At 51.7% G+C, this 14,164-nt stretch overlaps 1 protein-coding gene across 1 annotated transcript in view; it reads left to right on the top strand.

Moving 5' to 3' along the window:
* The window catches only part of DNAH14 (dynein axonemal heavy chain 14), a 319,741-nt gene extending 307,079 nt beyond the window's left edge, over window positions 1-12,662 (top strand). The window contains 6 exon segments of the mRNA XM_053909500.1: window positions 6,393-6,505; window positions 7,402-7,541; window positions 9,968-10,032; window positions 10,034-10,132; window positions 11,183-11,329; window positions 12,426-12,662. Coding sequence (XP_053765475.1) covers window positions 6,393-6,505; window positions 7,402-7,541; window positions 9,968-10,032; window positions 10,034-10,132; window positions 11,183-11,329; window positions 12,426-12,641 — 780 coding nt within the window. The 3' untranslated portion in view covers window positions 12,642-12,662.
* The last annotated feature ends 1,502 nt before the right edge of the window (window positions 12,663-14,164 follow it).

Here is a 14,164-nt window from a genome sequence, read left to right as displayed (position 1 = left end):
GTGCTTTTGGTTGGTGGTTTTGCTGCTTGCAACGGCAATGCTGAAATGCCGTGTGGAGTCCCTGCCCAGAAGGCTGTGATGTGCTTTATGGAGAAAATACCTGTGTCGGAACCGCTTTGATCACTCGTGAGTTCTAGTGCTTTTGGCCGTGAGTCCGGTCTTAACGCATCAATACCATCAAGATGTCTTTAAACACTTTACTGAGTATGTGACAAAAATGTAAACAGGAACAATAGTTCAGCGCCCACTAATGCAGTGTTCGTGGTGACTTCACTACACAGAGAACCAACTGTGTACAGAGCTATATATGGAGAGAGAGCTGAAGACAACATACAAATTTGCTCTGGGTGACACAATTCTGCGTGATTTCTATTTTTGCCTTGTCCTTTCTAGATCTCCATATTTAGATGATGAGACTGTATAGGAAAAAACTGAATGGCACTTTTAAATTAAAAAAAAAAAAAGGGCAAAACAGAAAGATGAATGACTCCCGGGCCATAGGCTTAATCAGAAAACCAAATCACAGAAACACGAAGTTTATTAGAACAAGAATAAAATCAGCCGTGAAGTTCTGGCAGCGTGGGGTAGGAGGCGAGCAGGACTGTCGAAAAGGTAACACGATGTTGAACACAAAACCGTTGCTCCTGAAGTTTAATTCTCCCTTTATAGTTAGTACCAGCCTCCCTCAAACCCTGGATCCTACACCAGATTTAAAATCTGTATAGAGGGGCACCTGGGGGGCTCAGTCACTTGAGCGTCTTGATTTCGGCTCAGGTCACGATCTCATGGTCCGTGGGTTCAAAGCCCTGCACTGGGCTCTGTGCTGACGGTGCGGAGCCTGCTTGGGATTCTCTCTCCCCCCACCCTGGCCCCAACTCGTTCTCTCTCTCTCTCTCTCTCTCTCTCTCAATTAAAAAAAAACCTACATAGGCACATCAAAAAGACGCTTAACATCATTTGTCATCAGGAAACTGTGAATCGGAACCATAGCGAGATACAATTTCACACCCACCGGGGAGAGTAGAATCCAAAGGGCAGGTGATAACGAACTCTGCAGTCACGTGAGGCTGGAGGCTTTGGGTGCTTGATGGGAATGCAAAATGGTGTGGCCGCCCTGGAAAACAGTCTGTGAACGCCTCAGAAAGGTAAACAGTCCCCATCTGACCCAGCACTCCTGCTCCCAGGTACATACCCAAGGGCAATTCACACCTTGTCACACCAAAACTTGCCACGAATGTTCACGGCGGCATTGTTCGTAAGACAGAAACCACGCCAGCGTTCCTGACGAATGGACAGACAGAACACGGTAGGTACACAGACGTGATACACACGAGCACGTCTATACCGAGGAACATTATTCACCCGTCAACAGGACTGAAGTACAGACACGCTACAGCCTGAATGACCCCCCAAAACATTATGGGAACTGAAAGCAGGCGGTCCGAAAGGCCACATGTCATCTCACTTCCACGAAACGTCCGGAATAGGAAACTCGGCCGAGCTGGGCGGTAGATGAGCCGTCGCCCGGGGCTGAGGATGGCGGGGACTGGCGGCTGACTCGTCAAGGGCGTGTGGGTTTTGTCTTCGAGTGATGAAAATGTTCTAAAAATGATTGTGGTGATGGTTCCACAAGGTGATGAATATACTAAAAAGCACTGAAGTGAGTGAATTTTATGCTATCTAAATTGTATTTCAAAGTAAAAAAACAAAAACAAAAACAAAACCTGCCCACAAAACCCAGAGTCCCAGAAAGCGACAACTGTGCGCACGCCGGCACGGAAGGTTGAGGTGCTGAGTCCGCGGACACGGGAACTGAGGGGCAGAGCGGCTAACTTGTGACAGGTGCGGGATGTACATGAGTTCAAGGTCAGGCTGAGAGAACGTGGCCTCCCATGGGTCGCTAGCAGTACAGCCACCCACGGCTGAGTCGGCACCCCTGCCAGAGTGACCCGGGCTGAAGCTGGCCGGGTGGAAATGTCCGGCTTGGACGTCCGGGTGGCCAGGAGTGCCACTGGCTGTGTGGAGTGCCACACGGACGGCGGGCGGAGAGCTGTCTGAGGCAGATGACCACAGCCTCCTGTGGACACAGAACATCTGAGGACCTAAAAGGGCCTCCGGGCACAGCTTCCACTTTTATTCTTGTAAGATCTGTGCCCCTTGACAACATCACCCCCGTTTCCCCCGCCCCTGCCCCAGCCACCACTGTCCTAGTCTCAGTCTCTACGAAACGGGCTTTTCTGTCTTAGATTCCACACGTGAGGGATCCAGTTTTTAGGTTTCTCCGTCTGGCTTATTTCACTCGGCAGAATGCCCTGCGGGCTCATCCGTGTTGTTGCAAGCGGCAGGACTTCCTTCCTTTTTTATGGCCGAGTGACACCCGATTGTGTGCACACGCCACATTTTCCTCTTCCGGTCACGCGCGGAGAGACGCCTGGGTTGCTTCCACATCTGCGCTGTTGTGAATAAAGCAGCAGGGAACGTGGCAATGCAGACCTCTCTTCAAAGCACTGATCCCTTTTCCTGCGTATAGGTGACCCGGGGTGGCCTTGCCAGGTCGTGTGTGCGTTCAGTGTTTAAGTTTCAAGGAGCTACAGTACTGTCTTCCATAACGACCGAACCATCTGAAATTCCCGGCAACAGTGTATCAGGGTTTCCTTTTCTCCACATTCTCCCCAACGTTTGTCATCATCTGTCCCCTCGGTAGTAACCGTCCTCCAACCTTCATGAACCAACCTTCATCCGCAGGTGCGAGGTGATCTCTCCTTGGGGTTGGGTTTGCATTTCCCTGATGACTACTGATGTTGAGCACCCTCCAGGTACCCGTCGGCCATTGTGTATCTTCCTTGGGAAAATGTCTCTTCAGGTCCTTCGCCCATTTTTTAATCGGATTGATTTTTTGGCTGTTGAGTTGGATGAGTGAGTGCTTTATATACTTTGGATTGAACTCCTTGTCAGATAGATGGCTTGTGAATAGCTTCTCCCATTCTGTAAGTTGCTTTTCCAGTTTATCAATTGTTTCCTTTGCTTTGCAGAAGGAATCTAGTCCCGCTTGTTTGTTTTAGCTTTTGTGGAATGTGCTCTGGTGTCTTATCCAAGAAATCACTGCCAAGACCAATGTCAAGGATCTTTTTCCATGTTTTCTTCTAGAAGTTTTATTGTTCCAGATTTTATTTAAATCTTTGAATCATTTCTACTTGACTTTTTAAAATTAAATTTAAATTAGTTAACATACAGTATAGTATTGGATTCAAGAATATAATTTAGTGATTTGTCACTTACATATAAAACCCAGTGCTCGTCCCAGCAAGTGCCCTCCTTAATGTCCATCAACCCATTTAGCCCATACCCCCACCCATCTCCCCTCCAGCAACCCTCAGTTTGTTCTCTGTATTTAAGAGTCTCTTATGGTCTGCCTCCCTGTTTTTTACCTTATTTTTCCTTCCCCGATGTGCATCCATTGTGTTTCTTAAATTCCCATGAGTGAAATCATATATTTGTCTTTCTCTGAGTTATTTTGCTTAACATAATACACTCTAGCTCCATCCACGTTGTTGCAAATGGCAAGATTTCATTCTTTTTGATCGCTGACTAATATTCCATTACACACACACACACACACACACACACACCCCACGTCTTCTTTATCCATTCATCAGTCGATGGACATTTGGGCTCTTCCCATAATTTGGCTATTGTCGATAGTGCAGCTATAAACATTGGGGTGCATCTCCTTTCAATCAGCATTTTTGTAACCTCTGGATAAATATCTAGTAGTGCAATTTCTGGGTCATAGGGTAGTTCTACTTTTAGTTTTTTGAGGAACCTCCATACCGTTTTCCAGAGTGGCTGCACCAGCTTGCATTCCCACCAGCAGTGCAAAAGAGATCCCTTTCTCCACACCCTCGCCAACGTCTGCTGTTGCCCGAGTTGTTGGTTTTAGTCATTCTGACAGGTGTGAGGTGGTATCTCAGTGTGGTTTTGATTTGTATTTCCCTGATGATGAGTGACATTGAGCATTTTCTCCTGTGTCTGTTAGCCATCTGGATGTCTTCTTTGGGAAAATGTCTATTCATGTCTTCTGCCCATTTCCTCACTGGATTATTTGTTTTTTTGGGTGTTGAGTTTGATAAGTTCTTTATAGATTTTAGATACTAACCCTTTATCTGATTTGTCGTTTGCCAATATCTTCTCCCATTCCGTCAGTTACCTTTTAGTTTTGTTGATTGTTTCCTTCCTTGTGCAGAAGCTTTTTATCTTGATGAGGTCCCAATAGTTATTTTTGCTTTTATTTCCCTTGCCTTCAGAGGAATGCGTAGTAAGAAGCTGCCGTGGCCAAGGTCAAAAAGGTTGTTGCCTGTTTTCTCCTCTAGGATTTTGATGGCTTCCTACCTCACATTTAGGTCTTTCATCCATTTTGAGTGTCTTTTTGTGTATGGTGTGAGAAAGTGGTCCGGGCTCATTCTTCTTCTTGTCACTGTCCAGTTTTCCCAGCACCACTTGCTGAGGAGACTGTCTTTTTTCCATCGGATATTCTTTCCTGCTTTGTCAAAGATTAGTTGGCCACACGTTTGTAGGTCCATTTCTACTTAACTTTTGTGAGTGGTGTAAGATAGGGATCCAATTTCATTATTTTGCATGTGGATACCCAGTTTTCCCAGCTTCATTTGTTGAGGAGACTGTTCTTTCCCCCAATCTGTGTTCCTGGCACCCTTGTCAAAAATGAGTTGACAAAAAAAAAAAAAAATTAGTTGACCACATACGTCTGGGTTTGTGCCTGGGCTCTGTTCTGTTCCACTGGTCTATGTGCCTGTTTTTATGCCAGAACCCGATTGTTTTTACTACTACAACTTTGTAAGATACCTTCAAATCAGGGAGTATGATGCCTCCAGCTTTGATCTCCTTTTTCAGAATTGCTCTGGCTATTCGGGGTCTTTTGTATTTCCATACAAATTTTAGAATATTTTTTCTATTTCTGTGAAAAATGCCATGGGGATTTTGCTTAGGATTGTATTGTATTATAGATTTTTCTGTAGAAAGAATTTTTCACAATATTCTTCTAATCCAAGAAGACAGGAAGTCTTTCCAGTTACTTCTGTCTTCCTCACGGTCTTCCACCAACTTTGTATATTTTTTAGTGTACAGGTCTTTTATCTCCTTGTTGAAATTTAGTCCTAAGTATTATGTTATCTTTGATGCTATCGTAGATAGGACTGATTTCATGATTTCTCTTTCAGACAGTTTGTTGGTAATGGGTAGTAATGCAACTAATTTCTCTGTTGGTTTTATATCCTGCGATTTTACTGAATTCATTTATTAGTTCTAACAGTTTTTTGGAATCTTTAGGGCTTTCCGTATATAAGATGGTATCACCTACAAACGGAGGCAATTTCACTTCTTCCTTCCCAATTTTTATGCTTCTAATTCTTTTTCTTGCCTAATTGCTATGGCTAGGACTCTCTGTACTATGTTGAATAGAGATGATGAGAGTTCTTGTTCTTGATCTTAGAGGGAGAAGGTTTTAACCTTTCACTACTCAGTATGATGTTAGCTATGGCTTGTCATATGTGGCCCTTATGCTGAGCAAGATTCCTTCTATACTAATTTGTTGGGAGTTTTTATCATGAGAGGATGTTGAATTTTGTCAAATGCTTTTTCTCCATTTACTGAAATGATCATATGATTTATCCTTCATTCAGTTTATGTGGTGCATCACATTTATTGATTTGCCTGTGTTGAACCATCCTTGCATCCTGGGGTGAATCCCACTTGATCATGGTTTATGATCCTTTTAATGTGTTCCTGGAATCCATTTGCTAGTATTTTGTTGAGGATCAAATAAGTAGGATTGAGTGCTGGGTGGTTGTGTTTTTAGGATACAAGCACATTAATAAACGGTGGAAAATACAAAGCTGACACTACAGAAGACAGAATTCTCCAGAAAGGCTGTGCAGAGCATGGGGCAGGGGTCAGCTGGACTCTGCACTGGAAGGAGAAGAGGCAGCTCATCAGTGGTTGGTGGGTGGGTTATAGGATTTGGCCTCCCCCCCCCCCCCGAGGGGGGCCAAGAGTTGGAATCGCTCACATTTAATGGTATGTAGAGTTAGCTGCCCAGAGAAGGGGGGAGGGGCAGACCAAAGGACTTAGGAAGAGTGAGAAAGGCGTTCAGCCAGGATGGAAACATCAGGCATTCTGTCTGAAGCACGGTCACCATGACGGTCGGTCTTTGGGTTCCCCATTATGTGCTCTCCACTGGAAAATGGCGTCCTCCTGCCATCGTTCTCCCTGGAAGTCGAGTCTGTTACCAAAGTTTGCAGAGATGTTCCCAATGACCCCAAAGACAAATCCTAAAAAAAAAATTTAAAAGTGATGTGCTTGTCTCTAAATTCCAACAGAAACATGCCTACAAGTCCTGTAAGCCCCTGAGTTCCTGGGTTAACGATCTCATCCAGCGAGTGAATTTCTTCAACACTTGGGCCAAAATGGCTTACACTGCAATACATCATCGGTACGGATGAAAGCGGCTTTATTCTCTTCCTTAATTTTGCGTAGAACTTAACGGTTTGCCACGTAGTTTCATGTGGTTGGACTTTTGGGTTCTCAGAGCAACATGTGAATCAAGCAGGGTGGGGGGGGGGGACTGTTGTCTTCAGTCTAGGATGGAGACCTGGAGACACAGGATACCCTGGGTCCTGTCCGTGGTCCCTCCGCTCAAGGACACACAGGACCAGACCTGGTACATTTCCCTTCCTGTTTTTCTACACTCTGTCCTGTGACACCAGCAGAGGGAAGTGCAAAAGGAAGTAAGGGTTAGTTACGTGTAATTTTTAAACGAGTTTAATACATAGATCAAAATCATTTGAAGGGCACGAGAGCAGCTATCGCTCAAGGAGTGCCTGTGTCCCACGTCCTCGTGTGACTCTGACAGTAACCCTGCGAGATGCAGTCAGCCTGGTCATTTGTCACCCTTGTCTTAGATATGAATGAGGCACAAGGATGTGAAGTAGCTTGCCCAGCGTTTCACAACTAGGGTAGAAGCCTTGAGATCTGAAGCCAGAAAATCTGGTTCCAAAGTCTGTACCAAACCGCCTTTTGTGCCACTTACCTCTAAGCAAATGCTCGGACCTATCCTCTCAGAGTCACCAGCTCCGGAACGATCCATAGACTCCTCGGCGCCCAGTCAGGATGCCCAGTACGTCCCCCGTTGCCTAAATCCATTGCCTTCCAGCAAGTTAGGGCCTCACCCTCCAAAGCCACAGCTGGTCTCCCCTGAAGGACAAGACGAGGGTCCCGAGTGGGGAAAGGCTGAGATGAGAAGGGGAGGAGGGGCCGTGGAGGGCCCGGCCGCGTGGACAGGCGATGACGGTGCCCTTGACCCCTCGGTCTACGGTCTGCCTCCTACAGGTACATGAGATTTGTCGCCACCGGGAAGCATTCCATTCCTTCATCCACCCAAAACCCCAGATCCTCTGACGATAAAACCAGTGATTTCTGTGAAGGATTTCCTGCAAGATACTGGCTCCCAGCTTTCTTCTTTCCGCAAGGTGAGCGTGAGAACAGGGCCGGGGCCCCCTCCCAGCCCCCCACATTCGTGCTCCCTGCCAGCCTCCCTCCTCCTCCCCTTCAGCGTGAAAGACCCAAAGCCACAGCCCTGCATCCCCAGGCACTACGCCCCGGGGGTGGGGAGTCTCTCCTCCCTCCCTCCGCTTCCCTTCCCTTCCTCATCCCCCCTCCCCCCTCCCCAGTAGGACCACCCTCGCCTGACTGCACCTGCCCCTGGCAGGAGCGTCACCACCTCCACCGACTCTGATGTCAAAGGCCGACGTGACCTCCCTCAAAGGCCACCACACTTTATCGGGGCCGCGGGAGGTGGGTGCCCCCCAAGGACAGAATCTGTGTCTCAGCCATTTCTGTTCATTCATTCATTCAACAAAAGCGAACGCCTGGAACTGTGCCGGGTCTCAGGAGCCACTGCTCAGGTCACGCGGGAGGGGAAGACGTCCCCACGGAGGGCGTTACGATGCATGGTTGGGTGACGGGGCGTACAAGACACCACGGAGCCCCACGCGGGCAGCCCCCCATCTTTCTACTCCAGGTCGCGCAGCCCCCAGCGCCTTAAACTCCCGATACGTAATCCCAGAACCATTACACGAGTTTCTGAACGAATGTGTGAATGAGTGAACCAGTGAGGGCTTTGGGAGCATAAAGCAGGGGGACCTGAGCGGGGACCGGGAAAGGCTGCCGAGACAGAGAGCCGGCTGCCGGAAGCGGCAGGTGCCGAGCGCACAAGGGGACGGCAGTTAATCCCCGGACCCGTGCTCACCGGGGGCCGGGCGCTGTCGCGAGCTCTCCGTGGAGAGCGGTCCTCACGACAGTCCGGTGGTGGTGTTCACACGGCCCTCCCTGTTCTCAGGAAAACCCTGGCACAGAGAAGGTAAGTAATTTTCCCAAAGTCACACAACTGAGCCGGGATCGGAACTCGGCTCGTGTGACGCAGAAACCCACGTGTTGAAGCACAGCATTGACTGGGAATCGCGTTTCTGTTCGGGTCCAAGGCCAGATACGAGGGGGGAGAAGCCCACGTGAAACGTTCAGTGTGGGCAGAGCGAAAGCCCACGGAGGGCGAACGGTGTGGGATGAAGCTGAAGAGGTGGGAAGGGCTGGCTCCTGGTGGGGGCGAGGGGGGAAGGGGGTGTCTGGGCCGCTGCCCTGTCTCAGGCTGGGGGGCCTTGACCTGACTCCACAACACGGGGGAGGAGCCGGAGTGGAGCCTGGGTCCCAGGCACTTAGGCGTCTGCTTTTCCCCAGGCGAGAACTGGCGGTGGCCTGGAAGGACAGCAGAGGAGGGTGGAAGAGAACAGTCGTAGGACGCTGAGGGAGCAGAGGGGGAGGCTCCCCGGTCTTGGGCTCAGAGAGCTGGGTGGCGGCTGACGACCGCTACTGACACAGGGACACGGGGACACAGGGAGAGGAGCAACGCGATGGGCAGAGAGGTGGCCGTCACCTGTCAAGTCTGAGACGTTCGGAGGAGACCGCATGGTGGGCGGTGGGCAGGTGGCTCTAGGGGGCCGGAGCTCAGGAGACACGGGGGCTCGACGGCGCGGCAGCGTCACTGAGCGCCTGGGGGACAGGGCCAGGGCGTGCCGGCTGCCACCAGAAGCACAAAGAGGTTGGTGGCCCCAGTCTTGTCCCCTGGAGGCCGCGGACCCCCGAGAGGCGCACAGAGGAGGGCCGGGGCAGAGACGGCTTCTCGGGCCTTGGAAAGTTCTGAGGAGATTGGAGAAAGAGTGTCCCAGGAGGAGGGCAGGAGCAAAGTCACCAGCCGGGTGCCCGCTCAGACATTTCCCGCAACGGCACAGCACAGGAAACACGCCAGTGTGGCGGGGTCCTCAGTGCCCAGGTGACTCGGTGAGCACTGGTATGGAGACCCCGGCAGGGGCATTACACGATTCAGAAGCAGTGAAGTTCCTAACCTGGCAGTTCACGCAGGATGGATTAAGCAGGAAGGGGAACTGGCTGGCAGAACAGAACAGTTGGGAGCTGTGTTAGGAATCCTGGTGTTAAGACACAGGACGCAATCCAAACCTGCTTGAGCAAAACAGGCCAGGTCATAGGCTCGTGCGAGTGGGAAGGCAGGCCAGAGGTCTGGCTTCAGGAACGGCTGGATCCAGGTGATCGACTGTCCTCTGCCTCCTCATATCTGGGCTGTTTCCACTCTGTCTTGGTCTCCTTTTTGTGTGCACGTAGCCTTTGTCCACACAGCCAAGGGGACACCCAACAGCTTGGCCACCCCAGAGGAAAACGTGCCCTCCTCTTCCCACTCGTCTGTGTGCCGTTTCTTGACCCAGACTCTGACGTGCTCGGGTCTTCTCCTTGCTCCCGGGAGCCAGCTTGTTGCCAGGAGGGAACGCAGAGCCCTTGGTGCCCCCTGACTCGCAGGGAACTCGTCGCTCTGTGCTTTTCCCCAAAGCCTTTCTCGTTGCCGTGCTTCACGACTACGGACGGTCCCAAGGAATCTCTCTCGGCGCCCTCAGCGTTTACCCACCGTGTGATCTCGGACACCACTGACAGCAGAGACGAGGGGTTCTCCGCAGCCATCCGTGGGAACCTCAACACAGTCAGGACAGCCTTTGAGGTACCAGAATGCTTAGGGCACTGGCAAGAGCAGTCGTGCAGTCGGCCCTCCCCTCGCCAGCCTCCACTCAGCCGCCCCCGTGCCGCGCACCACACAAGTCCCCTCCCTTTTCCCTTTTCCTTCAAGCAGCTTTCACTTTTTCCTACTTTTGTACTATGGCAGAATATACATAAGGTAACACTGGACTTGCCATTTTAACTATTTCCTTTTCTAAAGTTTACTTACTTAGAGAGAGTGCGTGCAAGTGGGGAGGGGCAGAACCCCGGGCGGGGCTCGAGCTCACGAACTGTGAGACGGCGACCCGAGCCGAAGTCCAGAGGTGGACGCTCACCCGACTGAGCCCCCCCGGGCGCCCTCATGCTCACCGTTTCTGAGTGCACAGCTGGGTGGCCCTGAGCACGTCCACGCTGCGGGGCGGCCCTCACGCCCTCCACCTCCGGAACCGAGGCACTGTCCCCGTGGACGTCCACGTCCGGCCCGCCTGTCCTGATCGCATCTATTTTTTGTCCCTATAAATCTGGCGACACGAGCCTCCTGTAGCGTCTGTCCCTGCGACTGGCCCCTTTCACTCGGCACAGTGTCTCCAGGACTCATCTGTGTGGTGGCCGGTGTCGGGACACAGGAGCGCCCCTCCACGGTTTCCGTGGCTTCAGTGGCCCGCGGTCACCGGTCGGGATCATACAATCCCCCTCCTGAGTGTCAGAAGGCCAACAAGAAGGGGGGACGCGGCCGACAAGACCTCTTGGGAGGGAGGGAGACCACATTCACGTGGCTTTTATTACGTCGTGTTGCGAGAACTGCTCTACTTTGTTCTTAGTTATTGCCGTCACCCTCTCCCCGTGCCCCGTTTATACACGAGACCACGCCGTGGGAGGGCAGGGAGACCCCAGTCCACACAGGGCTCGGTGCGAGCTGCAGCTTCGGGCGTCCGGGGGGCGGGTCTCGGAGGGCAGCTCTCCGTCTCCCCCAGGACCCTCCCCCAGACGGAGCTTCGGTCGAAGGAAGCGCCCTGCCCGGGGACCCACCGACACCGCCTCTCTTTCATCTCAGGGCACAGACCGCACTCACGTCGGAGTTCACGTTTTCGGTTTATTCATCGAGGGGGCAAGGTGGAATCGGGAACAAAACATACTAGAGGACTCGCTGCCTCGAGAGCTCTGTTATGATTTCCCTGAAATCTACTTCCTGCCAACAAAGGTAATTGCACGTGTTTACCGTGCAGTCGGCCTTGTGGGCCTTCCCGCGGGGACCCGAGCCGTTCCTTCCTGTCCCGTTCCCCGTGGTTTCACGAGGGACATTTGCTGATACGCTTTAGACAACGTTAAAAAAATTTTGTTTTAATGTTTACTGTTGAGAGAGAGTGCGAGCGGGGGAGGGGCGGGGGGGGGGGGGGGGACGGGACACAGACTCCGGGCTCTGAACTGTCAGCACGGAGCTGGACGCAGGGCTCGAACCCACGAACCGGAGATCATGACCTGAGCCAAAGTTGGATGCTTATTGGACTGAGTCACCCAGGCGCCCCGGTATGTATTTTTAATATGTACTTTTCAGTACTCACTGAATCACACATTTAAAGTTAATAAACACAATACTTATAAATTCTGCCTCAAGAAACTTCATTTTTTTAAACATCGTTGTTTTAACGTTTATATTTTTTTGAGAGGGAGAGAGGGAGGGAGAGCGAGCACACGCAGGGCAGGGGCAGAGAGAGAGGAAGACACAGAATCTGAAGCAGGCTCCAGGCTCCGAACTGCCAGTGAAGCCCAGTACGGGGCTCGAACTCACAAACTGAGATCGTGACCTGAGCTGAAGTCGGACACTTAACCACTGAGCCACCCAGATGCCCCTAGATGGCAAACATGTAAAATAGCCTGAGTGGCTCAGTCGGTTGAGCGACCGACTTCGGCTCGGGTCACGATCTCACAGTCTGTGGGTTCGAGCCCCGCGTCGGGCTCTGTGCTGACAGCTCGGAGCCTGGAGCCTGCTTCGGATTCTGTGCCTCCCTCTCTCCCTGCCCCTCCTCCACTCACATCCTGACGTCTCTCGAAACTAAACATTAAAAATTCTTTAAACATAAAAATAAATACAATAGCCTAGAACATTGCTAAAACCTGGAATAGATGCTCTACCAGCTGCTTCTCCAGACTGTTCCGGAGGCCACGATGGTCACACAGGTCCTCCGGCCACAGAACCCCTAACCAGCCGTGTGTTCGGCGAACGGCCGACCCCCAAATCTGGCGCGTGGAAACGTGAGCTCCTGCTCTGCCATCTAACTGTTGGATTTGTTTTTCAGCTTTCCACTGAGCGAGCAGGCGCTTCTGACCAGACAGATACGCAGCTCTACGCGTTTGAGTGCCCGGTGTATCAGACGCCTGAGAGGTCAAGAGCCGTGACAACCACTGGCTTGCCTGCAGGCTTCCTGACCTCCGTGCACTTACCCACGAGGAGACCCCCCAGTCACTGGGTCACGACGCGGGTTGCCTTGCTGTGTGAGAAAAAGGAGAAATAAACGTGTGCACCGCCCCATCTACTTTTTGTCTCTGAGCGGATTTGTGATCCAGCACCCGCCACGAAAACACCCGCGTGTTCAGCCAGACCGGACAGGTGCGGTCTTCTTCCCTCTGTACCTGCAGTGGGGTCTTCCGGCTGCCCCATCCCAGGTGAGTGAGTGCCCGGGGGCGTCCCAGGGACAGCAGGTGGGACTTGGCCGGGCGCCGTGGTTTCCACTCGGAAGACGGCAGGGCGTGTCGTCTGCGGTCACGTACGACGCAACACACGCGAGGGGGTCCTCGGGAGCACTTTTCCCCGGCCGCACGGGGGCCACAGGACTGGCCCCACGCAGGCTGCTTCCCTTGATGAGACGTGGTCTTGTGGCTCCACCAGACCTCCTCCCACGAGAAGGTACCCGGGCTCACCTCACCGACACAGGCCTCCCACGTACTAGGCGCTTCCGGGGCCCCGACAAACTCCCGTGAGAGTGTGACGGGGTCTGAATGGCGCGGCCGTTTCTCTCTTCGCAAACAACCGGGACTAAACGCACGGACCCCTCCCCTCTCCAACCTTCTGAGAGCCACGATGCAGGCAGGGTGGGCGGTGGTCACCTACGGGCTCCCGTGTGGGCCCCAACGATCCCAGAGTCACAGGCACAAGGAAGAGGCTCTGAGGCGCAAAGGCCAACATCTTTTTTATTTTCAACTTTATTTCCAACTTCAAACTTCATTATAAAACTTGTCAAACATGTCAAAAACAACTAAAAACAAATCATAGCTGATATCCAGAAACTGCAGCACTATGTTGGTAAAGGCTCTTTTCACATTACCAGAGAAAGAACTAGACCTCCTCCTTCCTCCCCCGAAGCTCCGCTGGTGACTCGAGGACACGATGGGACGCGATGGGACGCGATGGGACGCGATGGGACGCTCTTTCCGACGCAGGAGAAAAGCGTAAGAAAAGCTGCTTGCTTCCATCAGCGCGGAAGACACGAAGACCACGGGGTGCGGGCGAGGGTGCCAGAGGCCGCCAACGTCACCATCACGTTCACGGAGCAAAGTCACACGCGGCGCCCACGGCAACGCAGGACAACGCCGCGGACCTGCGTCTCGTCTACAAGATGCATCGACGCCCCAGACGCTCCGTTCGATCCCCCACAGTTAAGATCCCGAGAACAATTTAAATACAATGTTTTAGTGAATCTGCTACTGGTCCGTTGCAGGACAATTAATTAGGAGACTACATCGGCTAGAACTTCACAGCTACGGCTGCCCCGCGCACCTCCATTAAACAAAAATAAAACTAAAACGGACCAATGACTAAACAAAATAGACTCTTCCCTTCAGTTATCTGTAGATCAACAGGCTTCTAAAGAGGAGCGCCGCCTCCCGTTACGGGGAGGAGCGTTGGTGAAGACAACGGATGTACGAGCTACAGTATAAACGGCGTGGCCTCACCCGTAGCAAAATCACGGTTTTATCTTAAAAAAGTCAAAAACGTACAAAAATATTAGCCTGAAATGGCAAGTTTTCAAAAACCAAT

This window comes from Panthera pardus, unplaced genomic scaffold (genome assembly GCF_024362965.1).
Source record: "Panthera pardus isolate Hobbes unplaced genomic scaffold, ASM2436296v1 HiC_scaffold_21, whole genome shotgun sequence".
NCBI lineage: Eukaryota > Metazoa > Chordata > Mammalia > Carnivora > Felidae > Panthera > Panthera pardus.
Note: the sequence above shows the minus strand (reverse complement) of the source record. Positions and strands in the feature narration are given on the sequence as shown.